This window comes from Nyctereutes procyonoides, unplaced genomic scaffold, assembly GCF_905146905.1.
Source record: "Nyctereutes procyonoides isolate TBG_1078 unplaced genomic scaffold, NYPRO_anot_genome, whole genome shotgun sequence".
NCBI classification, from domain to species: domain Eukaryota; kingdom Metazoa; phylum Chordata; class Mammalia; order Carnivora; family Canidae; genus Nyctereutes; species Nyctereutes procyonoides.
The window spans coordinates 29004966-29032792 of record NW_026575122.1 but is presented as its reverse complement, the minus strand read 5'-3'; the positions used below and the strand labels follow the sequence as shown (position 1 = coordinate 29032792).

The 27827-nt window shown below is 36.7% G+C and overlaps 1 protein-coding gene and 1 non-coding gene across 2 annotated transcripts in view; one reads left to right on the top strand and one right to left on the bottom strand.

Moving 5' to 3' along the window:
* Window positions 1-27827, bottom strand: part of FGD6 (FYVE, RhoGEF and PH domain containing 6) — a 107301-nt gene that overhangs the window by 41922 nt on the left and 37552 nt on the right. The window contains exons 3-7 of the mRNA XM_055336430.1: window positions 26826-26973; window positions 14545-14612; window positions 14439-14469; window positions 2843-2994; window positions 200-356 (exon numbers count right to left, since the gene is read on the bottom strand). Coding sequence (XP_055192405.1) covers window positions 200-356; window positions 2843-2994; window positions 14439-14469; window positions 14545-14612; window positions 26826-26973 — 556 coding nt within the window. The remainder of the gene's footprint in view (window positions 1-199; window positions 357-2842; window positions 2995-14438; window positions 14470-14544; window positions 14613-26825; window positions 26974-27827) is intronic.
* On the top strand, window positions 16140-16212 carry TRNAM-CAU (transfer RNA methionine (anticodon CAU)). Its single transcript has one exon. It is a non-coding gene; the product is annotated as a tRNA-Met (tRNA).

Below are 27827 nucleotides of genomic sequence, written 5' to 3'. Positions count from 1 at the left end.
CATGAATAAATAAATAAAATCTTTAAAAAATAAAAAATAAATCTTGTACACACGTTCTCACCTTTTAATTTGTTCAATCCCCTCTTTGACTTTGAAGGGTTTATATTTTAATACCTTTTGTTTTCAATGACTGCAAATTATTAGAGCTTTAAAAACAAAAAATGTAAAAGGGGTTCAATATTATATGGTAGCAAAATACCTCAAAATCTCTAACGACAGCAGCAAAAGCTGGGTTCTTCTTGCACTGCTCATCCAACAAAGCTATATTTTTATCAAATTCTTTGATGTATGTGGAATACATTTTTAGATATGGTCCCTTCTTTACAAAGATATCAGCAATTCTATGTTGTTCAGTCCTAAGATAGAGAAGAGATAGACAAAAACATAAAGAGTCATTAATGTATCTAAAACATCCAACGAAGACCAGAGTCCCAAGTCTAAGCCATTAGCTCTTCCTCTTTTCTCTTCTTGTATGACATCTCCTATCCCCAAATGCCTACTTTTCACCATCACATCTTGCCTGGATTTTCCCAGCCCTCTGACTCTCCCTGCTTCTACTGTCTCATCCTTCTGCACAGCCTTGGAGTCTAAAAACATGCATTACATCAATGTGACTTTCGATGGCCTCCCATGAGCAGGAAAACCAACAACCCCTTACCTTGGCTTACAAAGCCCCATTGGTCCTGCTGCTACCTACTTTTCTGACCTGTGTCACGCTTCTCTCCTTTCTCAGTACTCTCCAACCACACTAGCCTTCTTTATATTACTTTGACATAGAGTCATTCCCACTTTGCAAACTTTTACTAACGGCTCCGCATGCCTGGAAATATGGAACCCTGGCCAGCTTCTCCTTTACGTTCAGATGTCACTTTAAAGTGCTTTGCCTCTTCAAAGGGCCTTCCTTAGCCACCCAATCTTCACTTGCCTGTGCATTATCTTATTTTACGTCTTTCCAGATCAGAAATTGCTTTCATCTAATGCTTCTTGTCTATTTTTCTGGTTCTCCCCTCACTAAAATGAGAGCAAGAGCCTTATCTGTTTTGTGCAATGTGATATTCCTGCCATGCTTAGAGCCCTCATGAGTATACCATAGAAAACTCAAAACCTTGCTGAATGCAGAAATGAAGTATCTCAACAGTTACTAAAAGCCAATGTAAAAATTAGTGTTATTTTAGAAAGCATACAAACCAAAAAGTATGCCTTAACTTGAAGGCCCCTGAGAGAAAAAGATTTTATTTAATAAGTATCTTATCCAAGGATTAGAAGAGTTTTATGTCAGTAATAAGTGCAGCTTTTCCCATAATTATCGTTTTAGCTGTCCCTTTAATCAATTTAGTCTGTTTCTTATGAATGCTTAATACTTTAACGCAGAACATCTATCAATCTAAACTCGAGAAAACTTTTAGCACAAGCAAAAAATATATTTAAGCCTCTTTTACCATCTACTTGCATAAATATGTATATCTTTTAAAGGCAATTAAAAAAACAAAGCTAATTGAGTAATTTTAAAGATAATTATTATAAGAAGAATGACAGACTGTGTATAAGAAAACTGGTTTTTTTTTTTTTTTTAAGATTTTATTTATTTACTCAAGAGAGACACAGAGAGAGCAGAGAGAGAGGCAGAGACATAGGCAAAGGGAGGAGAAGCAGGCTCCATACAAGGAGTCTTATGTGGGATTCAATCCCAAGACTCCGGAATCACACCCTGAGCCAAAGGCATACACTCAACCACTGAGCCACACAGGCGTCCCGGGAAAACTCTTTGTAATCACATTTTATTTCTAGTATGACTTTTAAAAATACTCTTAGTCATCCTCAGTCCTTAACTCTGTGTTATTTTACACTTAGGCTGCATCTAAGAATTAATCACTTATCTAACACATTTTCCCAACATGCAGAGAGGCATGATATTTCCAAATCAGGCAAGAGGTATTTTTCTGGAAAAGAAAACTTACAAGGAATTTTTTTTTTTTTTACAAGGAAATTTTGATCATGAAAGTATGTGACACTATTTTGTAATTCTAACCATTTGGGGTTCCCCAGGGACAATAAATCTGATCCCCCTAGAACGAATTTCCTACATGTTTCCAAAAATGTTACTGAAGTTTCTGCTTACTTTCTACAACCCACTGAAGTAGTTAACCTTTTTGGTATTCTTTTCCAGTTTGGAAATCTATAGCCTACAATGGTATCATACACATGTAAATTTTCTAAACCAAACAAACCCATTATATCTCAGAGAATGGCCTGTTCTAAAATATAAAGAAAGATTCATGAAACTTCCGAAAAGATAATAAAGCATTTAAAGACATTTTGATGTGAATATGTCAAGTAAACTCCTTCAATCTTAAAAAGTTAAATTGGCTAAATATGAACCCTTTTGCTTTTGGGCAATATTACCAAAGAATTTAAACAAGTCTAAAATTGAGCTCAGTGCATCAAGGTTGTGAATTTCGGCCATCTAAAATGACCAATCTTGGGGCACCTGGGTGGCTCAGAAATGTCTGCCTTTGGCTCAGGTCATGATCTTGAGGTCTTGGGATGGCCTGTTAGGCTCCCTGATCTGCAGGGAGTCTGCTTTTCCCTTTGCACACATTTCCCCCACCCTGCTCGTATGCAAGCTCTCTCTCTTTCTCTCTCCCACACACACTTGCCCTCTCTCAAATAAATAAAAGCTTTAAGAAAATAAAATAAAAAGACCAATCTACAGGTAACTTCCAAGAAGATTCAATCCATTGAAACAACTCAATGTAAGGAACACCACCTCTCTGTCACAAGCAGGGCCCCCATGGCTTCATCTGAAATTGGACTTTGGGAAAGCCGCTCAGTCCATTTTTACCAGTTTGACATCCTTTCCTCCAGTTCCTTCAGGAGATCCCGGTTAAGCTCATACAGCTGAGGCAAGTAGTACAGGATCTGATTTAGGATCCGGTCCTCAATAACTGGTTTCCCAAGTTGCCTGGAAGCATGAGCCACTGCGTCTCGGAAATCCTATTACAGTTCAGAGAAGGAAAAATAACATATATAGACATATATTTTGATATAAAGCTTTCCCCCCTAGTGATTCTCTCCTCTAAAACAATATAAATCACAAACTGTACTTTCTATGTAGAATTACAAATTGAAAGTGCCCACTTCCTTCTATCCTACTTAGTTGGACAGAAAAAAATCCAACACAACCAAGTACCTATGGTAGAAATTTGGTTTTAAAACAGTCTGTATGACATTTCTCTTAAATCTTTTGGTTTGATCTCCAAACTTAGTAATTATATTAAAGGGTATCTGGAAATTATACTGCAACTCTAAGTAGCCTTTAAACTTATTCCAATAATGCTATATGAACAAAAATCATTTATTTTAGAAGTCCCTAAGAGATCTCAATTTTTTTCTGGAAAGTCCCTTTGCTCACTTTCAGTAATGATTTCCCAACAAGAGCATTCTAGGTAAGGCATGTGGAGGAGACTGGCACATTCCTGATGATCAGAGAATACTGGATCCAGTATTACTGTGCTTCCTTGGGCTAGCCTCATTTTCCTCATCTGTTAAGTGGATTATGAGACGTTCATATTCCACATCATCAGATAACACACTTAAAGTGTTTAACAATGTGTCTGGCACACAGAATACATCAAATATTTTCACTGGGGACCTTAAAACTCCCTCTCCAAGTGACCTCTCAATAAATTCACTGGGATTTATACTTTACACAAAATAAAAAAAATTTTTCCATCAACTTTTCCCTAGAAAATGATTTATATACCATGTTTTATGACAAGTCCACACCATCCCACCCTGTCACCCCAGAGGACTTGGAAAGGATGGTGGTGTCTGAGATCCTGTTTGGTTTCACCCTATCTTGAGGCCACCCTCAGGGAATAAGTAAAAACAATAGTGGAATCTGTTCCACAGTCCTAAGGACTCAAAAATAGAGACAGTTCCTTCTTAGAAACAGCAGGTTTAATTAAAACCTTAAAGCAAAGTTGGGTCAAAAAGACTCTTTACTAGGCTTCATCTTCCTCAATCTTTATTTCTAACTACTTTCCCTTCAGGGATTCACTGGGCAAATCAAATAGACCAAACAAAACAAAACAAAACAAAAAACAAAACAAAAAACTGGTTTCTCCTCTGACCCCTTCAACCACTTGCCTCCAATATACAGACATTAACCATACACATTCCTTATGCTTCTTGTGAAAGATAAAAACTTATGTGAAATTTAAAAGTACATGTGAAAGGATTCCTTTCCTAAAGGACAGTTATTTCAGACAATTCAAATCCTCTTGTGCTGAACAAGTGCTAATAAACACTTCACCTTAGGCCTCAATACTTGGGACTAATTTTATTGGTATAACAGTCACATGGGCCCAAAGGAACCAAGCAAGTACTTAGACCAGTAACTAAAGAATTACTTTTACAGCTAATTACTGTAATATAAAATAGGAATTTATAACTTGCATAAACTCCAATCCAGAAAACCACACAAAACATCTCCAGAAACCAAATGGATATTGGCCAAATTCCACCTCCTAGCAGCTTGTTTCTATCAGCATTCACATTTACTAGAGAAAATAGAGCTACTTAATGCTTTTGAAAGTCATTAGATTTTTCCAACAGGCACAAGAACTGCAGAATATATTTACATGTCACAAATAATTTCCCCAACCCCAACAGTAACGAAAGCACAGTAAACATCCTCGATAGTGCTTTTTCTTTTTCTTTCTCCTTTTTTCTTATTTACCGATTTAATGATTAATATAACTTAAATGCAAGAATTCCTTGTTCAGCAAAGCAATCATAACTGCCCTTTATTCTGGTAGAATAAATGATGAATATGTTTGTCCCCTGGCAGCAAGTTGACTTTTATTTTCCAATTGGAAGATATTTCCTCAGTCACAGCAGTGACAGTAGCCATTAGCAGCTAAGTAGCTTAAGGACCCTATTTGACATAGCTTTTGCCAGACTCTTGCATTCCGTATGTCTGACACCGTTGCCAAAAGGGAAACTTGTTTATTTAAGAAACATTCAACAGAAGCCAGCCAAATTCACACTGGGCTGACCAGTGAGATGGTTGCCTCTAACTGGAGGTGTCTGTCACATACCAGGCAAAGTGTCACTTTTTCCAGTACTACTGGATGATTGCAGGTAGCTCTGGATGAACTAGTGGCCTATACTGTCCTTGTTAAAACTATGAGGAGCACAATAAAATATAATAGAAATTTAATAATTAAGAGAACAAAAGAACAATTACTAGAGATGATAGGAATTTAGAGTTTCTATCTATTACAAATTATTCCTAGGACCCAGAAAGTTACATTAAAAAAAAAAAAAGATTTCATTTATTTATTTAGATAAAGAGAGCGTGCGTGTGTGGGAAGTGGGGTAGGAACAGAGGGGAGGGACAGGAAAGGAAAAGAATCTCTAGCAGACTCTGTGCTGAGCCTTGAGCCTAAAGTGGGCTTGATCTCACAACCCCAGATCATGACCTGAGCTGAAACTAAGAGTTGGACACTTACTGACTGAGCCATCCAGGTGCTCAGGAAGTTATCTATTCTAAGCAGGCACTACCAGGGTCATCAACTAGTCTTCATTGTACCTTTTTGAAAACAGAAACGGGTAACCTTTATACTAGGCCAATGCAACCCACACCAAGAACCCCACTTGCTACTCCTGGCCTTCACAATTACACACGGCTCTGGCCAAAAGTTCATCCCCTGAAAGCAATGTGCTATGGCCCCAGTGCCAGATGTAACTAATGCACACAAGAACTACATGCAGAATCTTTAGCTTTTCAGCTCTTCATGAACCTCAACCATTTCTAGAACTGGTGCCACTAGAAGGAAGAAAACATTCTTTTTTTTTTTTTTTAATAAAAAGGATGATTATAACATATGTCTGGTTATTTTTCTAAATGCTAACAGCCAGGATAATTTGGGAAAGTGTGATGACACTTAAGAGCCAGAGGCAAAACTATTCTGGGGCAGAAGAATTTAAATTCTCCAACACCTTCTTGACTAAATCAGTAAGGACTTAAGACCACATGACTGTCACTTCAAAAATTAGATCCAGAGTATACTTTTCCACACTGGAAAGGCTGGGTAATTAGAATGGAAGGGGTGTGGGAACTAGAGTGTGAAAATGTTAGGCAAGCAATAGAGTTTACTTATATCAACCACCTATAGTGCAGTCTATGCTTCCAACATAAAACCCACCAAAAAAAAAAAAAAAAAAAAAAAAACCACCAAAGATTCTTATGTAAAACTGAACCACCTACACTCAGGTTTCTGATCACAGCAACCAAATGTGTGGTTCAGCTCGGCACTTTTAGCAATAGAAATAGGCTCCTGAATTATAAAGCATATCATAATATTATTCTTAATAATTCCCAGAAAACCTACAAATGAGAACCAGATCAACTTTTCAAACATATTCAGTTCCTCAGATATTAACAAACTAGCCTTACAAGCTCTGATCACTTGGGCAAGACCTAAGCAAAAATCAATGCAAATAAAGTCAAGTATGAACATCTAAAACAGTGAAGCACAAAACAGATGGTCTTACTTGTCGGGTCAGGCTTTACAGCTCTGATGCCAAAGAGAAGTAAGTGACTTAATTAAGCTGTGCGGACTAGGCTTCCTGACCTCAGGCCATTACTTAACCAGTATGATGACACTGGATTATAAAGACTGAATGGACATATGGATGCACGGGGAACTCTGCAGGGCTCCTTGCCTTCATAAACGGCATTAAGAAACACTTCATGTTACGCAAAAGCAAAGCAGCTGCAAAAGTCAAAGAGCTTTGATAAATATGCAGAAAGGGGTGTAAAACTATGAAGTAAATGTAGAGGGGAGAGAATGTCCCAACACTAACATTTTGATTTTGTTTTTAAATTAAAATATCTGATCAATGAAATGATGCCTCCCTCTATATATATTCAGACCTGATGACATTGTGCATAATCATCAATGCATGCAAACTGTATAAAACATGACTAAAACCAATCTTTTATCTCCAGTCTCTAACTCCCTTAACAACATTAACAAGCAATCTACATAGTATTTCCTAAGTGACCAATATTTAGCTTCATTTTCCTCTTTAGAAGATGTAAAACTAGAATTTCTCTGGGTTTTTTTTTTTTTGGCCAACTGAACAAACTAATATACCCAACAAACTATATACCCAATATACCCAGTATATACTAATATACCCAAAGATATACTACTATCCCCCATATAGCATACTAGAGATTTCCAGTAATAATTTTTAATCAATTTCTGAACAATCACTAAGTGCAACATCTCAGAGAGACTAGAGTTAAGTCTGGCTTTGCCATTTAGTTAGTAGTGGGTTACTTCTGGCAATTAGTGTTCTTCATTGAAGATACAGAAATAACACCTATTTGATAGGGTTGTTATGAGGATTAAAATAGGCAATTTCTATTAACATGTTTAGAATGTTTCATGGCACACAGAGTGCTCAGTAGAAGACCATCTATTTAAGTAAAGAAGATTTGGTTAATTTAAGTGATCACATGAATATCATTAAAGATCCACAAGTCCCTTAAAGTTTGGAAAGAGAACTCTGAAGTAGAGGCATATTACAAGAAGGAAATACCAAACCAAAGTAGGGAAAACAAACACCTCAGCAGTGAGAGAAGGGAGCTCTTAACAATGAACTTCATTCAGTGAAGGACAGTCACATGAAGGAAGCTGCTCAAAAAGTAAAGGTTTGGCAGCCTTGTGAAGATACACTAAAAGAACATTCTTTACAACTAAAGAAATAAATCATAATGAATGGTTAACAAGATTCAAAAGACAGGGTGCATTTAGCAGAAAAGGATGAAGTTATTTTAAGATGGGAAAAACTGAAGAGTTCTAGGAGAAAGTCTTCTATGCTTTTCATAGTGCATTAAAAAATAATAAAAGATATGTCTAGTTACCAACATACACATAGATGTCTCAGTAACATTGCTTCTAACTCTATGGATTTCACTGAGAGTCTTTCAAATTTTTAAGGTAAGTGTGTTTCAACCTAAAGAAACGATGGAGCAAACATGCTTCATTACTAGGATCACTTTACTACTTAATCAGTCCATCTTTGTCAAAAAAGACCTCTCAAAGACCTCTCAGTCTCTGATCATTCTCTTGCAAAAAAATTAAGTCATGCTATTTGGACATTCGTAAAATAAGTTTACAAAGCTGTGTGTTAAACTAGTCTCCCATCAAAGAGAAAATAAGACAACAAAAACAACAACAAAAGTATGTCACTTGTACTTAATTATATTAAGGTATCTAAGGTGTTTTACCTTTAAAATATGCATTTATATGTAATACAATAGCAAGCTCTGGATTGGACAACCCTGCTACATTAGGGAAAAACAAATATAAATAACAAGTTTTACCAAGTATTATTTTATTCATTAGTTGTCTATCATTCATTCAACACATATGAATTTACTGGGATAAGAATCAATGAAATGTAAAAATCCCTGTCTTCATGGAACTTACCTCCTAGCAGAGGAAGAACCTTAGTAGGGTCTATTTCAGAAACAAGCTATTTTGACTGATTTGATTAAAAGCTTATTTGAAAACATCATAATTAAGTAGTATGCATTTTAATTTATATAAATAAGGTCTGAATAAAAAAGCAGTTTATCTTGAAGGCCCTCTACTTAACCTGCAGCTAAAACTACTTAAGTGCTTAACATTTATTTTGCATGATCTCATTTAATTATCACACCCACTTTATTATTTTTTTTAAAGATTTTATTTTTTTAAGGTAACCTCTACACCCAATCGGGGTACTTGAACTCACAACCTGAGATCATAAGTCATACTCTACTGACTGAGCCAGCCAGGTGCCCCATCATCACATTAACTTAATGCAATTATTTTTATTATTCCCATTTTCCAGAAGAAACCAAGGAAGAGCACATAGTGGTGAAGGCAGAATTCTTAACCACTGATCAATTAGTCACACTCATTCATTCAACAAATGTTTACTGAAAGCCTTCCAAAGAACATGAATGATGGTAGGTGCTGAAGATATGATCCCTGCCCTCACCTAGCTTACATTTTAGTAGAGTAGACCAGAATAAACTAGTAAACCAATATGCAATTATATTAAATGCCAAGAAGAATACAAAGGGAAAATGAAAGAGAAAAGGATAGTCAAGGAACCCCTCTCTGAGGAGGTGGCATTAAGCCCAAATTGGAAGGATAAAGAAAAAACTAGCTAGGAATGAAATGAAGAACAAAGATTCTAGGAAACTAAATTAGCAAAAGCTGTGAGCCAGAATAACATTAGCAACCAAACTCAAAGCCAGAAGGAGGCCTGTATGGCCAGAACATGGTCAGTGAATAAGAGAAAACCTCTCTTTCCCCTGCATCTCATCTTAGTGAGAGACCAGATTACAAAGCACTTTCTAGCCAGGGAGAACCATAATTTAATGACTCAAGAGAAAAGGGACTGTGATAATAATCATGCCAAGACAATAACCAAGACTATCAAAAGCAGACTGGGACATACAGTCATTCTATTTACTAGCCTTGGTGAGTAATGTGGACTTTATTTATTAATTTTAAAGATTTTATTTATTTATTCATGAGAGACACAGAGATGTAGGAAGAGGGAGAAGCAGGCTCCCGACGGGGAGCCTGATACGAGACTCAATCCCAGGACCTTGGGATCATGCCCTGAATTGAAGGCAGACACTCAACCACTGAACTACCCAGGCGTAACTATCTATCTATCTATTTAGATTTTTATTTGACAGAGAGAGAATACAAGCAGGGGGAGCAGGAGAGGGAGAAGACTCCCTGCTAAGCAGGCCCGACTCAGCACACAGCCTGATCCCAGGACCCTGGGATCATGACCTGAGCCATGGGCAAGATGCTTAACCAACTGAGCCCTCCAAGTGCCCCATGTGGACTTTATTCTTAATGGAATGAAAGTCATTTAAAGGGTTTTAAGCAGGGGAGTGACATACTCTAATACATATTTTAAGAAAATCGCTCAAAATTTATTTTTAAAAAATCGTATAAGAAACAGATTGGAAGAAGGGTGAGAATGGAAACAGGAGGCTGGAATGGTTGTCCAAATAAGAGATACGTTGGACTAGGTTGGTGGCAGTAAAGTGGAAACAGAATCAGGAGGTTTGCTGATAGGTTGGCTGGAGAAGTGAGTGAGAGGGAGAAATAAAGAACAAATCCTAGTTTTCTGAATTTGGCAGCCACAGGGATGGCACTACCATTTGAAAAAACAAACACTAGTATTGGATATTGACTTAGAAGCATTGTGTATCCCTGAACCTTTTTTTAAAAATCTAGTTCAGGGGTGCCTAGCTGGCTCAGTCAGTGGAACATGTGACTCTTGATCTTAGGGTTGAAACTTCGAGCCCCAAGTTGGGAATAGAAATTACTTAAAATTAAGATCTTATTAAAAAAAAAAAAAAAGAAAGAAAAGAAAAGAAAAAAGAACCAACCTATAGTTCCAAGTCCAGAAGCTCATGGCAAATACTGCAGAGCATGTTATCACAAAAAACCTTAATTGTAAAGTCTTGGACTTTGCTGCTATAGGCCCAATTTTCCCTCACAAATATCAGGCAGATGAATCAAAGGCCTCAACTACATATATTGGCTCATAGAATCTTGAGTAGATTTTAAACTGCATGCCTCCATCCATGCCTATTTTCTTCCAATGTCATAACAGCTTAAATGATGAAATTCTTTAGTTTAGGTTTTTAGTTTTTCTTCTATGAGCTATGTCACCTAGTTCAGCAAATTCTAAACAAAGAAATGTCCACGAGCTACAGTGATATATTAAAGTAATATATAATGTGTTAGTGAACTATAGTGGCATATTTAAAATTTAAAAATATTGGATAGTGCAAATACTGAGCATTTCTATCATCACAGAAAGATCTATTAATGCTATTCTAGAATCTCTAATATAGTAAACTATTCACAGGAAATCGTGTATAACAGAAACAATAGTTTCTCCCAAGCCACTTGGATACCTAGTTGATATCCAAAAAAATATCCACTGGATTATCTAAAGCCTGTTATTGAGATATTTTAGAGTAGTCATATTCTAGGATATAATACAGACATTAACTCATTTATATGAAGTCAGATAGCAGTAGTGCTCAGGATTACTACCATCCATGGGCACTACCTTTGTGAACTACTTTTAATAGAAAAGTAAATATGTACTTTAACAGTGTGGTGGGGGTGGTGAAATGAAATGAGATTCTTTTGACTTCATCCATATTATGCTGGTAACAAGTCTCTTCTAGTAATGGCTCTCCCCTGGCTAATGTTCTGTTGTTAAAGTTCCCATTAGAGCTGGGCTCTGCTGAGTTAACATTTGCACATACCAGACAGGATGCTAACATGAGGTTGGCAGATGATCTACTCTCACTCCTAGATTAAAGTCTTAAGAGGTTCTGAAAATGTACCAGTCAAGATGGGTTTTGAATGATTCACAGTTCAACACCATCTAGGAAGAGGCCAAGGCCATCCAAGAGATCTATCAGATCTGAAATGACATGGGAAATACTTGGGTCTGACTGTCCCAAGTGTTTATGATTTCTTCTAAAAATACAGAGGTAAGAATAAGATACATAGTTTTAAGTAATCAATAAATAAACTAATGAAGCTTTTTTTTTTTTTCTCAAAGAGAGGGAGCATGCATGAGTGTACGCAGGTGAACAGGGAGTGGGGGAAGCTGGGGGAGTAGAGGGAGAGAGAGAATCTTAGGCAGGATCTATGCCTAGCACAGGGCCTGAGTCTCCACCTCACAACCCTGAGATTATGATCTGAGCCGAAATCAAGAGTCAGATGCTTAACCCACTGAGCTACTCAGGTGCCCCATTAAAGTAATGAAGCTCCGAATGGCTTCTCTACGTATCGGAATCAGAACTTCTCCATTAAAATTTTAGTACAGGGGAAAAAGGGGATAGAATTATCAAAAGGCCACTGTTTGATAACAGTGAATTCTTCCCATTAATTGATGTTCTACAAGGGAAGATGAAGAGGGTAATGAAAGGCAATTTGAGTACCTACTGTATACTGTGCACAATATCAGGCTGTTTCACATACTTTATTCCACTAATTCCTCACAACCAGAGAGATCAGTATTTGTATCCCCATCTTACAAATGAGGAAAGCTAGACCAAAGGGTTAGACTAACTTCACATAGCTACTGAGAAACAGAATTGGGTCCCTGCATGGCTCAGTTAAGCCTCTGATTCTTGGTTTTGGCTCAGGTCATGATCTCATGGGTCAGGAGACTGAGCCCTGCATCTGGCTTCCCCACTCAATGGGGAGTTTACTTGGGGATTCTTTCCCTCTGCCTCTTCCCCCATGCATGCTTGTGCTCGCTCTCTCTCTAAAAAATAAATATATAAATCTTAAAACAACAACAACAACAACATCAGAATCTACTTAGGCAGAAAGGCACTGATATTTTTGCCAACATTCTCAAAGTGTGGTCCTTAAATTGTTATTGGTCCACAAAGATATTAATTAGAAGGGTGAATAAAGGATTGGAAACGTTTATGTCAATTTGACATGGCCATGACATTTCTATTGTATTTTACAAACATTCTGGTCCAACATGGATTTTGGAAATTTTAAAATCCAGCCTCTCATCATATTATAAGAAGCACTAAACTCACCTATTGGCACTATGAGGGCTAGGACTCTGTTGTTCATCTTGTTCATCTTGGAACGAATATTCAACATGTATGTGTACCATGCAAGATTTGCTGAAATACTGCACTGAAGTTCTAACCAAGCTTTTCTGACTCCATAGCATTATTGCCTCCATGAGCTTATCAATCAAATGCTTAAAATGGGATCCCTGGGTGGCGTAGCAGTTTGGCGCCTGCCTTTGGCCCAGGGCGCGATCCTGGAGACCCGGGATCGAATCCCACATCAGGTTCCCGGTGCATGGAGTCTGCTTCTCCTTCTGCCTGTGTCTCTGCCTCTCTCTCTCTCTGTGTGACTATCATAAATAAAAAAAAACAAAAAAAAAAAAAAACAAAAAAAAATGCTTAAAATATCCTTAAAGAGGTCCAATTTCTATTTAAACATGTCTACGAGAAAATGTACAATTTGTCCTACATATATGTTGAGCTTTAAAGAAAAAGGAAGTTTTGCTTTTTCCTTGTCCAATACAATTGTTTAAAACAATAGAGGTTCAGTAAAAAAATGGAATTTATTCAGTTCAAAATGGAGTTTATTTTGAAAAGTTATTTATTCATCATGCTGTTATGTATTTGAAATGACAATATACTTCAAACTCAACAAATAAGTTTGGGTGACCAAATATTATGCTATAATTTTTAAAAATGAATTATAAAGAGAACTAAGCAACACGGTCAAGAGTTATGTAAGAAACTATTCACAGGATAGTAATTTCTCAAAACAACAATGTTAAGAATTGTTTTAGAAAAGTTTCCAAAACTAGAGGTTTTTCACACAGGAATTAGAGCTCCTGGTTTCTCTTGTACTAAGTACAGAACACAGGGAATCATTTAGTGAATATGAACCACCCTTAAGTGTACCCTACTTTTCATATTCACATGTATCTTTCAAAAGGAAAACTGAAAATAATGATACTCTTAAAGATATTAATGGGTGTGAACCTACCAAGTCTCAGTAATTAAGTTTAAGATGTTAGTAATTATACCATCTAAGTAAATTTCCACCTCAATTTCTTTCTTCATTGTTTCCTCTAACTTACCCTTCTTTTGTTAAGTCTTAATAACTTGCCAAAATATAACTGGAATAAAGTGCTTTAACTTCCAATTCGTAATGAAACTTGTAAAAACTTGCAGGTATAAAAAAGTGCATGAGAAAAATGAATATGCTGTCAGATATATCATAACTGTTTCCCAACAGGTTCGTTCAAGTTGACAACTATAAAAATTGGATAGAGAACTTTAAAAAGTTAGTCGTAAAAATGTCTATTTTAAGTGTCTATTTCTGGGAGCTGATTCAGATAGAAGGAGAATCATTTTGAATACCAATCATGACATTCTTTTTATATTGTTTTTATACTGTCTAAAATTCTACTGATAGACATCTTCTATAACTACCCAACAAGAAATATTATCACTTTAAAAACTCTTTATTATGAACATAGAAAATTTGAAGACTTTGGAGACATGGATATAAAGGCCCTATTTTTCGAGAATCATCTGGTAATACTACACAGACATTAGATACATACATTTTAGAAAATATAGTTAGTCACACATATATGAATTTAAAGATGTAACCATAATTTTCTAACATATATACATATATATACATATACACACACACACACGTTAAGTATATTTAAGTTATGCTGAAAATTTTTTAACATAGGGAAAGATGCAAAGGAGGACAGACTCAGATTTTAAGAAAATATTTGCAGATACTTACAATGTGCAAAAGTTTTAACACATCCACAAACCTGTAAAAAAAAAAATGTTTTAAATGAGCCATTGGGGAAATAAATGGTCTTCTGAATTATAAACTGAATACCTACACTTTCTCTGAGCTCATGATCTCCTTGGCAATATGATGGACTTTACTTTTCATTCCAGTATCTTCATCCTGTGGATAAGAGTGCATAAAGAAAGCATTAACTCATAAAAGGATAATGAAGATCAGCTTTGATGTAAATTCTAACTCTGATACTTCTAGGTTTCTGATTTCATACTATATAACATCTCCTCCAATGGCAAACATGAAGAATTAGATACTGTTATTGAAGCATATTACAGGAGGAGCTGAGAGCAATAGGTGATTCTCACCACTATCAGCACTGGACTGATGGATTGTCTTGAGGAGCCTGAGCCTTGGTGGAGCACAACTGTCAATGGTTCAAAACTAAAAAGTCATATTCTACAGGAGAAATGACTCCTACAGGTATCACATAAACATGAGTTCTTCCCATTATCTAACCTAGGAATTCTTCCACTACCCTAAATTTCTCTTAACTGCTGGTAATCATGGCATCTCCTCACAAAGATTCACTGCTAGATATATATACCCATATATATCTCCCCTCTGCTTCCTTTAAGATTTAACAAATCCCAAACATTCTGCAATACTGATTTAAAACATTTTATGAAACAAATTGTTATATATAACATTCAAGTTTCCCTCCTCCTCCAAGAATAAATACTAATCTTGCAGTGTGTATTTATTCCTTCCATGTTTTCATATTTAAGTTCTTATGTACTTAAGTACATAAGAACTTAAATACGATATAAAAAAATCCTAACTTCCATCAGAATATAAATATTATTATGCAAAAAATATTCAAGGTAGGCTATGAAACCAACTATTTACAAAAAGTCTTTAAAGAGTTATTCATTCAGAATGCATTAATACTGCAGTCTAGTTAGCCTTAGATATTTTGCCTTGCTATTTGATCTTAGCCCCCAAATTCTTCTTTTAAAAGATTTTATTTATTTATTTGAGAGACACACAGAGAGAGAGAGAGAGCGCGCGCACACATGTGTACATGAGAGCATGAGCAGTGGGGAGGAGCAGAGGGAGAAGCAGACTTCCTGCTGAGCAGGGAACCAGATGTGGGGCTCCATCCCAGAATCCTGGGATCATGACCTGAGCTGAAGGCAGATACTTAACTGAGCCACCCAGATGTCCCTCAGATTGAGCCACCCATGTGCCTCTCAAACTCTATCTTTTAAGGAACAGTTAGATAGATGAATTTGACTTCCATCCACATTATTACTCCTCTTTTCTAAAACAGCTTGTTGGATGATCATGACCAACAGACTGAATAAGTTTTGCTCAACTGAGCAAGATGCAGCATAAGATACTCAGCTCCATTGACCAGCTACATTCCTCAGGAAGCAGTCTTAAGCACAGCCTTATCTTGCAGACCATGTATCAGTCATGTGCTAATAACCATGACTGTACACAACACTCTTACACAGACACACACACACAGGGATAATTGTTACTTTGAAAAATTTAGCAAGTCACTGCTTTCCTATTATAATGAGTTTCTTTGTATCATCTGTAGCTAGAAAGTTTAATATTTGTAAAATACAGTATATCTTTTTTAAATTGAGAGCCAGAAGAAATGCATTAAAAATGAAAAATGAGGATGCCTGGCTGGCTCAGTTGGCAGAGCATGAGACTCATGATTTCAGGGTTGTGGGTTTGAGCCCCATATTGGGTGTAGAGATTACTCAAAAAAAAAAAATTAAATAAATCTATTTTTTAAAAAAGACCTGAAAGAAATAAAGCCATAACTCAGCACTTTTCAAATGATGTGAGGTCCCTTAAAGGTCAAGAGGTGCTAGCAATAGCTTTAAAGAAACCGAGGTATACTATAGACGGTGAAGCATTTGACTAGCAGAGCCACCTAAAATGTATGCCACTTTTATACCATCTCTTCAAGTAGGTGTACTTTATTTTCAGTATTTCCCCTTTATTTACGCTCCTCTTTCTAAGATTTGTTTATTCTTTGAGAGAGTGAGTGCAAAGGAGCAAGTGTGGTGGGGGTTGGGGGATAAAGGGAGCACAGAGCGAGAGAGAGAATCTCAAGCAGACTCCCTGCTGAGCACAGAGCTGGATGAGGGGTTCAATTCTGGCACCCTGAGATCATGACCTGAGCCAAAATCAAGAGTCAGATGCTTAGCTGACTAAGCCACCCAGGCGCTCTTCCTTTCCTCTTTTTATAACTTTGCCTTTGTTAAGTTTCTACTCCAAACAATTTTTTCCCTCTTCAGGATCTTGCTCTGCCAGGTCTCATTTAGAGAGAACTGTGTGATGACTCCATAATAAATGTTATCCCCAGGCAGATATCATGCTTCTGTTCCAGCAGGGGACAAAAAATACTTTAACTTATAAAAACAATTACAGTGTGCCTGACATTCCTTATCTGTAAAATGAAAGTGCTGAATTTGCAACTTTACAATCTTAAGATTTAAACATTAAACAATCTCAGGTGTGGCATGGCAAGTCCCTGAGACATAAAGTGGCATCGATTCAGAGGCACTGGAGCTGGTGAGTATGAAGGATGTGTTTCCCTTCTAGAAGCTGAGATTGTAAACTATGGGGGGGGGGTTCTAAATGGTGAGTATTGGCATAAAGACAGACATGTAGGTCAAAGGGAAAAAATTGAGAGAAGCAAGCCCTTAATTTTGTCAATGGATTCTTAACAAAGTTGTCAAGACACTTCAATGGAAGAAAGAATTGTCTGGTTGGTTTTTGTTCAATAAATGGTTCAAAATTGCTAGACCAATTAGATATCCATAAGTGAAAAGATGAATTTATAAGCTGACACCACATAACAAAAATTAATTAAAAATGTACCCTAGACTTTAAGAGCTAAAACTATAAAACTTCTAGAAGAAAACCTTTGTGACCCTGTATAGGATAATAGTTTTTAGATATGACATCAAAGGCATGATCCATAAAAGAAGAAAATATCGATAAACTAAACTTCATAAATTTAAAACTTATGCTTAAAAAGACATGATAAAATAAAAGTCCCAGGTTGTAAAAAAAAAAAAATATAAACATGGTTCTGTGTCCAGTATATGTAAGTTTGTGAACTGACATTTCATTAAATATTTAAGAATAGCCAATAACTTTATGAAAAGATGCTCAATATAATCAGTCACCAGGGAAATGCACATTAAAACCACAGTGGGATTCCAATTCATATCCATAGAATGGTAATAAAAAAAAATCAGAAAATAGTGGGGCACCTGGCTGACTCAGAAGAGCATGCAACTTTTGATCTTGGGGTTGTGACTTTGAGATTACTAAATTACTAAAGTACCAGATTATTTTAAAAAATAAATAAGCTAAAAAAATCAGAAAGTAGCAGGTGTTGGTGAGGATGTGGAGGAAACTTTATTACTGCTGGAAATGGGAGCCTTTATTCATATATTGTGATTGGAGGTTTTAGCCATCTTCTAATATCCTCAAAGACAGAATTTGTATTTCTTATCCTCCTTGTTATTCTGAGATCATTCCAAGAGGAAGGAGTGACTACCATCCTTACACTACCATTTAAAAATCTATAGTAACTGACCATCCATCATTTGATCGCAAGGTTAGTAGGAGAAAACAGCTCTACCCTCAGCCGATTCATTGCTCTACAGCTAAATTTGAAAACATTCATCATTAGAACCCCAGGCCGCTCTTAAATTTCAGGTTCCCATTGAACTGTTGGAAATTCTGATCTGTAGGTCTGAGATGGGGCAGGAAAGTGGTTGTTAGAAGAGGAAATTAAGGATAAATTTTGGAAGAGCCCCAGCCTTCAAGAAGTGAATAAAGAGAACAGACCAAATACACAAATAACTATGAAATGTGCTGACCTCTTGAAGGAGGAAAAGATTTTAACAGGCAGCAGGGTGTAATTCAGGAAAAGATTCACAAAGAATAAAGCATCTGATGACCTTTGGTCATTCCTTAAGTCATCAAGTATCTGCATACTAGATACTACAGATAGCCACTCATCAAAGCCAGAAATCTGGACTCCTTTCTTCTCCGCCTTCTTTGATCACAACTGAGTCCTGTCTATTAATCCTTACGAATATTTCCTTAAAGTTTCATTGATTCATACCTCTCTCCTTTAATATTGCCTCCTTATTTCCTGTTTACCCTACGGCAGGAACCTAAGTAGTTTCCTTGGCTCTAGTTTTTTTATTTTTTTAAATTCCACTGCAACCCAGTCTCTATACTGTCACAGAGTAACAGTCCTAAAATGTAAAGATAATCACTTTAATTCTCAGGTTGAAACACATTAGCAACTCCCTATCATCTATGGGCAACAAAGACTCAAGTTTCCTTTGCCATGTATCTGAGATACTTCTCAGGGTGTCTAGTTATCTTCTGCTCCCAGACACAATATACTCTCTACTCCAGCCATAATGGCACCACCTTGCCAACTCCAAGTGTGCTCTGCCCTTGCATGTCTGTCCCTATATGCTTTTCTGCTTTGACTTCCCTCCTCACTTCTCCCCTCCCCAAAAGTTTCTGCCTGTCAAATTCCAACTTATTCTTTAAGAGGGTGCTCAAGGGTTTTCTCCTTTCTCCTTGCCTTCATATTCTCTCCCCACCACTGCCACAGGACATGTTATTCTTATTCATGTATGTACAGAACTTAATCCAGTGGATTGTTTATTTACTGACATGTTTAATTCCCCCTAGTTTAGGACCTTGTATCCTTCTGCACATAGCACAATACCTGGTCCACTGTGCAACTGATATGCATGAATGAGCAAATGTATACAAGGGTGGCTGTCATCTCAGAATCTAAGGACAGAGCACAGTGCTTTTGAATATGTATTGAGTTAGAACTGGAGGGTATTCTGCTGAGTGAAGTAAGTCAATCAGAGAAAGACAAACATATGGTTTCAATCATTCGGGGAATATAAAAACTACTGAAAGGAATTAAAGGGGAAAGGAGAGAAAACGAGTGGGAAAAATCAGAGAGGGTGACAGAACATGAGAGACTCCTGACTCTGGGAAATGAACAAGGGGTAGTAGAAAGGGAGGTGGGTGGGAGGATGGAGTGACTGGGTGACAGGCACTGAGGGGGGCACTTGACAGGATGACCACTGAGTGTTACACCATATGTTGGCAAATAGAACTCCAATAAAAAAATATACCAAAAAAACATTAAAGAGATTTATTAGAAATATTTTAAAAATAATATGTATTGAGTAACATGAAAATATACTCTGAAACAAATTATTAGGTCATTATAGATATTTCATCATGTAAAAAAAGGGTAAGGGGTTGGCCTTTTTACAATTCTAAAATTCTAGGCATCTGTGTATTCTTTTGTCTACTTTTTAAACTAGGAAAACTCTAGAGCTAAAGAGGGATAGTAACTATTAGAAAATGATCCAATGGATTACAACCATTTTCAAAGTAGAAAGTCAAAGATAACTAAAAAACAGAACAAAGTAAAAAGTTCTGTATTATCTTCAACTTGTAAGAAGAATGACTTATTCTGACCCAAGTCAAACAATGATGGAAAAATACATCCCACTGTAAAACCTCGAGAGGCCATATTTGGCATCTAAACTTTCCAGTTAATGACAGTCCTCACTTGAATTACTTCGCATTTCAAAGCAGATTGCCTGTTAAATAACTGCATCTCCCAGAAGTACCCTGCTGTGGAAGCTGAAACATTAGCCACAATGAAATTACTTTGTGAAGATCATAAGTCAAACAAATTCCAAAACAGAACCTTTGATGTGAAACCCAGTTTTATGTTCTGATCTCTTGATAATAGCTCAGCTTTGTAAATTCTTAACGGTGTTCTCCTCTATTCATATTTGTTCACTACAAATAAAATCCAGTGAAATTTATCCATTATTTTTTAATATAGAATTTTTTTTCAAGATTTTATTTATTCATGAGAGACACAGAGAGAGGCAGAGACATTGGCAGAGGGAGAAGCAGGCTCCCTGTTGGGAGACCAATGTGGAACTTGATCCTGGGACACCCCCCACCCCCTTCATGACCTGAGCCAAAGGCAGATACTCACTGAGCCACCCAGATGGCACTAAATAGAATTCTTAAAAGGCCTCTGTTATGCTACTCAAGGGCTCTACTAAAAAAGCAAAAAAACTGAACAACCAGATCTGCCTTCCTCAGGCATCTTTATCATTAAATTATCCCCCAAATGAGGTAACACCATGATTAACCTAGAAAGGACAAAGTTTTCTTGGGTTTTCATCCCTTTCTTCATGGGGTATATATCATATTAGCTATTTTACAAAGAAAATTTGGAAAAGAGGGAGGTATAGAAGTCAATATACAGGAAAGTTGAACAGTGGTGAATATTCTAACTACAATGAAGGGGAATGAACAGATCTCATTTTCAAATAACCATTCATTAAGCACTGAAAGTAAAGACCCCAAAACATAAAACTAAAAACTTAGAACAGGAAAAAAATAGAGATTACCATGGCTATCTCTACTAATAACTTGGGATAAGCCACAGAAACTGAATGATGTCGATGGAACATGTTTGGGATGGTAGTGAATGGCATGTTTTTAAAGATTAAGTGTAATATCTGCACCCACAGTACAAAGACAAGTGCAGGCACACAGATGTGGTATACAATGTTAACATTCTTCCCCTTCCTGGTAGCACTTTTACCTTTGCAAGACTATCTTTTTGAGCATCTGTTTGCTCTCCTTTCACGAAGGCAAAACAAGGGCCCAGTGGCACATATCCATTATTTTCTCCTACTGAGTCTGGATATACTTCATAAGGAAAACATTTCATACTATCAGTTTTGTGTTCATTATTATGTCCATGAAATCTGGCACACCTGTTTTGGATTGAATCATGGCCTCCGGAAGAAATTTTGGAGTCCTAATCCCTAGGGATCTCAGAATGTGATCTCTTTTGGAAATGGGATTGTTGAGATAAAATTAGTAAATTAAGATGAAGTCATATTGGACTAGGATGGGTCCCTAATCTTAATGGTGTCCTTACAGGAAGAGAAGAAGTACACACGCACGAAGGGGGCACACTGTGAAGATGGAGGCAGAGACTTATGTGCTGCAGCTATATGCCCAGGAACAGTGAGGATCGTAAGCAAGCCGTTAGGAAGAAGATTCTCTCTTGTAGGTTTCAGACGGAGTATGGCCTTGCCCACAACTTGATTTTGGATATCTGGGTTCCAGAACTTGAGACAATAAAATTCTGTTGTTTTAAACCACCCAGTTAGTGATATTTTGTAACAGTAGCCCTAGGAAACTAATACAACCTATCACAAACACAATCCTAAAAGAATATTACAAATGCCTAAAGTGTGCATAAACTTTCTTGACCTCAGAAGTGTTTTTACTGTAATTATTTGGTATGTTACAACTATATATCCTGTATGATCCTTGGAATGACTCAGGAGATTACTGTCCCATTGTGTCACCTGAGAAACTAAGGGTCAAAGAAGTTATATAAAAGAAGGTCTCTTTCTATGTTTCTACTCCAAAGACCTTCTGGCTGATAGAACTACACCACAGGCATTACTCTGTACAATATTCCACTTAGCTTTACTGTTTTCCCTTTAGCACAATTTTTAATTTTAATAGTTTTGTTAGAATATTCACATTCCATAAAATGTATTTTTGCTCTTCTAAAACATAAAGTCAATAAAAATAAATACATACATACATACATACATACATACGTACATACATACATACATACATAAAGTCAGTGTTTTAGGGGGTTTTTTGGTAAAGAGTTTATTTATTTGAGAGAGAGACTACAAATGGTGGGCAGGGGCAGAGGGAGAACCAGAACCCCCCACTGAGGGGATAGCATGATGTGGGGCTTGATCCCAGGACCCTGAGATCATGACCACCTGAGCCAAAGGCAGACACTTAATAGCCTGAGCCACCCAGGCAGCCCAAGTCAATGGTTTTTAATATATTCAAGGTATGTAATTATCACTACAATCTAACTTTAGAACATTTTCATCACCCCAAAAGAAACTCCATGCCTGTTAGAAGTCACTCCCCAACCTCCCTTCTGTCTACCCCCTTGCAACCAATAATCTACTTTCTATCTCTATGGATGTGCTTATGCTGAACATTTCATATAAATGGAATCATGTATTATTTGGTCTTTTGTGACTGACTTCTTCCACTTAGCCTATTTTTAAGGTTCATACAGCCTGTAGCATATACCAGCACATTTTCTAATTGCTAAGTAAGATTCCATTGTGTGGATCACTACATTTATTTATACATTCATCTGTTGATAGATCCATTTATCAGTTGATGGATATTTGATGGATCAGTTGATGGATCTGATAAATCTATCATTTATCAGTTGATGGGTATTTGAGTTCCTGACATTTTTTACTATAATGAATGCTGTGAACATTCTGCACAAAGATTTTGTCTGGACATATGTTTTTATTTCATGTGGGTGTACACCAAGGAGTGGAATTGCTGGGTTATAGGATAACTCTAAATATAACCTTCTGAGGAACTGCCAGACTATTTTCCAATAAAGGCTATATGTACCATTTCACCTTCTCACCAGCAATATATATAGATTCTAATTTCTCCATATTCCTGGACATTTGTATACCTTCTTTGAAAAAAAGGCTATTCAGATAGCCCATTTTAAAATTTCTTTTTTTTAATCAAGTTGTAAGAGTTCCTTATATACTCAGGATACAAGCCCTTTATCAGAGATGTTTGCCAATATTTTCTCCTCCTCTGTGGATTAACTTTTCATTTTCTTGATGACACTATGCAGTATAAAATTTTTTAATTTCGTTTTCCTCCCATCACTTATACTTTTGTTGCTGCATCAATGAAGCCTTTGCCTACCCAAAGTCATGAAGAGTTATTCCTATATTTTGTTCTAAAGGCTTTATAGTTTCAGCTCCTACATTTAGGTCTATGATCCATTTGAGTTAATTTTCGTGTATGGTAAAAGGAAGAGGTCTATTTTTTTCTTTGGCATATGGATGTCCAGTAGTTCCAGCACGATTTATTAACCCCTTTATTTAACTACATATTTTGGCATACATTTTTTTTGCTATTACTTGAAATCCATTGTGAAATGAGATTGGTATAAATAAACTAGTTGACTTAAAATTATTATTTGACCAAGGTCATATGTCTAGTAAGTAGCAGAGCTGTGACTGAACCACAGGTCTTAGGATGCCAAATTTCATGTTTTTGTGAGAATACAATATTACCTTTTATGTGAACATGTTTCAGATTTATTCATCAAAGATAGGAAAAGATACTTGAAACTATATTTCATTATACAAGGAATTACTGAACATACTTAAGATTTTGCTTGCTTCTTTTTATATATGTCAATAAGAACAGTTAAAATCTGCTGAGCACTCAATTTGTGCCAGAAATGTTTTAAGTCATCAGTGTGATCTTAATCATCATAACAATCTTAAAAAACAAAAACAAGTGTCAAAAAAAAAAAAAAGAAAGAAAGAAAAACAAGCATCTATCCTATTCCCTCCTGTTTTTACAGATGGAGAAACTAAGACACAAAGATAATAAGCACATTGCTGAAGACCACAGAGTTGGTAAATGGTAAGAATCAGGCAATTTGGCCCCAAAGATCATGATCTTCTTCTTTTATTTTTTGATGATTTTGTTTATTTGGGGGGGCGGGGCATGCATAAGTGGGACGGAGGGAGAAGAGAGGGAGAAGCAGACTCCCCACTGAGCAGGGAGCCTGACGTAGAGTCTGACACAGGGCTGGACCCCAGGACTCTGAGACCATGACCTGGGCAAAAGGCAGATGCTTAACTGACTGGGCCACCCAGGTATCCCAAGACCATGTTCTTCTTAACACTTTGAAAGCAAATTATTTTAAGAGAAAAGCATTTACCACTTTATGCTTAAACAGATCAGCAACCATCTAGAAAGGAACACTTAGCTCTTTTAATTATTGCCACTGCTGTCACAGCTAAAGAGGCAGTGAATTAGGTCGTCGGGATGGCCAAAAACTCTAAAAGAGGGAAATTATCAATACACTAGATTCAGGTATAAAAATACTAGATGTCCATGACTAACTGAAGAAGTAATCTCATTTTAAAAACAGAAAAATATTTAACAGTGATAATGCAGTGAGTGGCACAACTAAAGACAAAGCCCAACAATATAAATACCAAAAGGGAAAGGCCCGTACAAACACAGAGGAAGGAACTCTGGAAGTCTCCAATGGCCACAAAACGAAGAGTCAACCAGGCAGTGTTGTGACAGGAAGTGTTGAGAAGATGTGTAACACCAAAGGGCTAGAGAGAAATCGTTCCTTTATACCATCAGTGAGACCCCTAGTAGAATGTGGACATCACTTTTGGTCACTATACTTAAAGAAGCATTGGGAGAAATCAGAGAGTTTGAACAAGAGAAACAAACAAACCCAAACAACGGGAAACAGTACTTATTAGGAAAAGAACTTGCAGTTTAGCCAAGACAGTAAAGGTTCATTTAATTGCTGCCTTTAGAGCGGAAGACCACTGGAAGCCTATACCCCAAACTCTGAAGGCTTAGGCTTTTTCTGGTCATTTATTTCTGTCAGATATCACTTTCTTAGAGGCTTTTATCCTAAGTAGATTCCTCAGTTTCCAGCACATTGCTGTTTTATTAACTCCATAGCATGTAATAATCTGGAGTTCTCACTAGTCCCGTGAATGTATGACCCCTCTTGTCCCATTAGGATGTAAGTTGTTCATAAGCAAAAACCTTGAGCACTGCTTTATACCTACTTCATACTTTTTTACATCTGGTATATATCTGGGAAATAGAATTTTACAAATACTTGTATAATCTGTATCCGTGAAGAAGCAACAAGGAAAATAAGCTTTCAAATCAGAGAAGATAGAGAGTAGTAAAACACCAGACGAATTACTTAACGGTCAAAGTAAAACCCACACACCACTGAGGGATGCTGTGGGCCTTTAAGAATGGTCCCTCCTCTGTCTTAGGCATCTTACAAACTCATCTGACTTAAGACTAAACAACTTCTAGTGGTTACTCCCAACAATATGATTCAATACTTTATGGCATTAAGTCTTACAAGAAATAAGCAAATAATCATTGAGTTCTTACAATGTACTGAATGGTGTTCTAAGGCTTTACGCATATCAAATCATTTAGTCCTCAACTAAGAGATAAATTCTCTTCTTTTCTTCATAAAATGGGGGCTCTTTAGCTTCAAGAGATTAAATAATTTGCCCACTCACCTAGCTCTTAGGTGGTAGAGCTGGGATTTAAATTCAAACAATTACACAATTTATACCATTCATTTAAGGCTGAAATAAATGTAAACAGAGCAAAAATACATTAAAGAGGAAACAATTGATGTTATGGCATAGAAGTTAGGTAATGTGGGTTTCCTCCTCTACAGTTTTATAGGCTTGCTGTATGGATCCTTTCAAATTCTGTTTTGCTGTAAGATGTTCAAACACATCTTGGGGTTATTTTTTCCCTTGTAATGATGTCTTTATTTAAAAAAAATTATTTATAATGAAGCATTCATGTCAAACTAGAGAAAATAAAATGAACTTCCAAGTACTAAAGTATCTTTAATAATTATCAACATGTAGCCAATCTTATTGCAATGTATACTGAAATTACAAATACTGAATCGCCTCAAAGGGAATCCTACTTGTTATTAATAGCAGTCTTTATTCTATCTCTAAAAAGATTTCATTAAGTCTGAAATGTATGTAATTCCTTTTTTTCAAGTAGAACTGTTAGCAATACAAGGAACAATCCTGAGAGGGTATTTTTGTTATCCAAAAGAAAACCAATGGACAGTGCCAAAAATAATTTCTCAAAATATTACTAAATATCTCTAAGTGATGTGCCTTTAGAAATGTGACATCTTAGGTACTACATTATAGCAGGAACTAAATTTAAATTAGAAAATATTTTATAGGGATCCCTGGGTGGCACAGCGGTTTGGCGTCTGCCTTTGGCTCAGGGCGCGATCCTGGAGACCCGGGATTGAATCCCATATCGGGCTCCCGGTGCATGGAGCCTGCTTCTCCCTCTGCCTGTGTCTCTGCCTCTCTCTCTCTCTCTCTCTCTCTGTGACTATCATAAATAAATAAATTAAAAAAAAATTTAAAAAAAAAAGCTTTAAAAAAAAAGAAAATATTTTATAAATCTTTTTTTTATTTTTTAATATTTTATAAATCTTAAGAAAAAACTAACTAGGAATTTTGTGCCTATCGTGCTAATAAATATTATTTCCAAATGTCACGAGAGACCAACAAACACACAAGTAGAAACAAATTAAATACCAACACATACCTGTTTGTCTCCTAGGTCAGGGTCCCCTTTACTAGAGTCAGAGCTGACATCGTCTTCATCAGAACTGTTGATGTCTTCTTCCTCATCTGAAGGAAGTTCACCAAGACCAAGATCAAGATCATTGTGTCCTTCCTGGGATGCTCCAGAACTGCTTCAGTGAAAGTTATCCACATTAGTCACCTTAAATAACAAGAACACTACCAAAAAACCACACAGGACAAACCATGTTATTCCTGTGATGTAAGTAAGATATACCTAATGGATATAAACACAGGGATGGGAATATCCAGACCAACCAAACTTCCCCTTTTCTTTCACTATCTCAGGTGTTAAAAATTCAAATTCATTTTTGGTTTAAAATAAACATCTTGGGGGCAGCCCAGGTGGCTCAGCGGTTTAGTGCCACCTTCAGCCCAGAGCATGATCCTGGAATACTGGCTTTTTTGTCAATTGGTGTATTCCCAAGCATACAGGACAATGCCTGGTGGTCCATGACAGGGGCGCCTGGGAGGCTCAGCGGTTGAGCCTCTGCCTTCAGCTCAGGGCCTGATCCTGGAGTCCTGGGATCGAGTCCCGCATCAGGCTCCCTGCATGGAGCCTGCTTCTCCCTCTGCCTGTGTCTCTGCCTCTCTCTCTCTGTCTGTCTCTCATGGATAGATAAATAAAATGTTTTAAAAATAATAATAATAATAAATAAATAATAAATAAATAAATAAATAAATAAATAAATAAACAAACATCTTGGAAAGCATGTATTTTCATAATAGGAAGGTGGGTGTGAGAAGCAAGTTTCCCAGCTGCCCTAATCCTATACTTACAAATCTACTTGAAAAGAACAGGTCTCTGCTCATATAAATCAAGGAGCCTCACAGGATTTGGCTGGGTTACCACAAAAGGGGCACTCACTAGCTACACAGGAACATTAGAAGCAGTGACGTTTCCCTGGGTTTCAGTGTTTCTTTTTTTTTAAAGCAATTAACCAATCTATCAGAATTGGGAGGT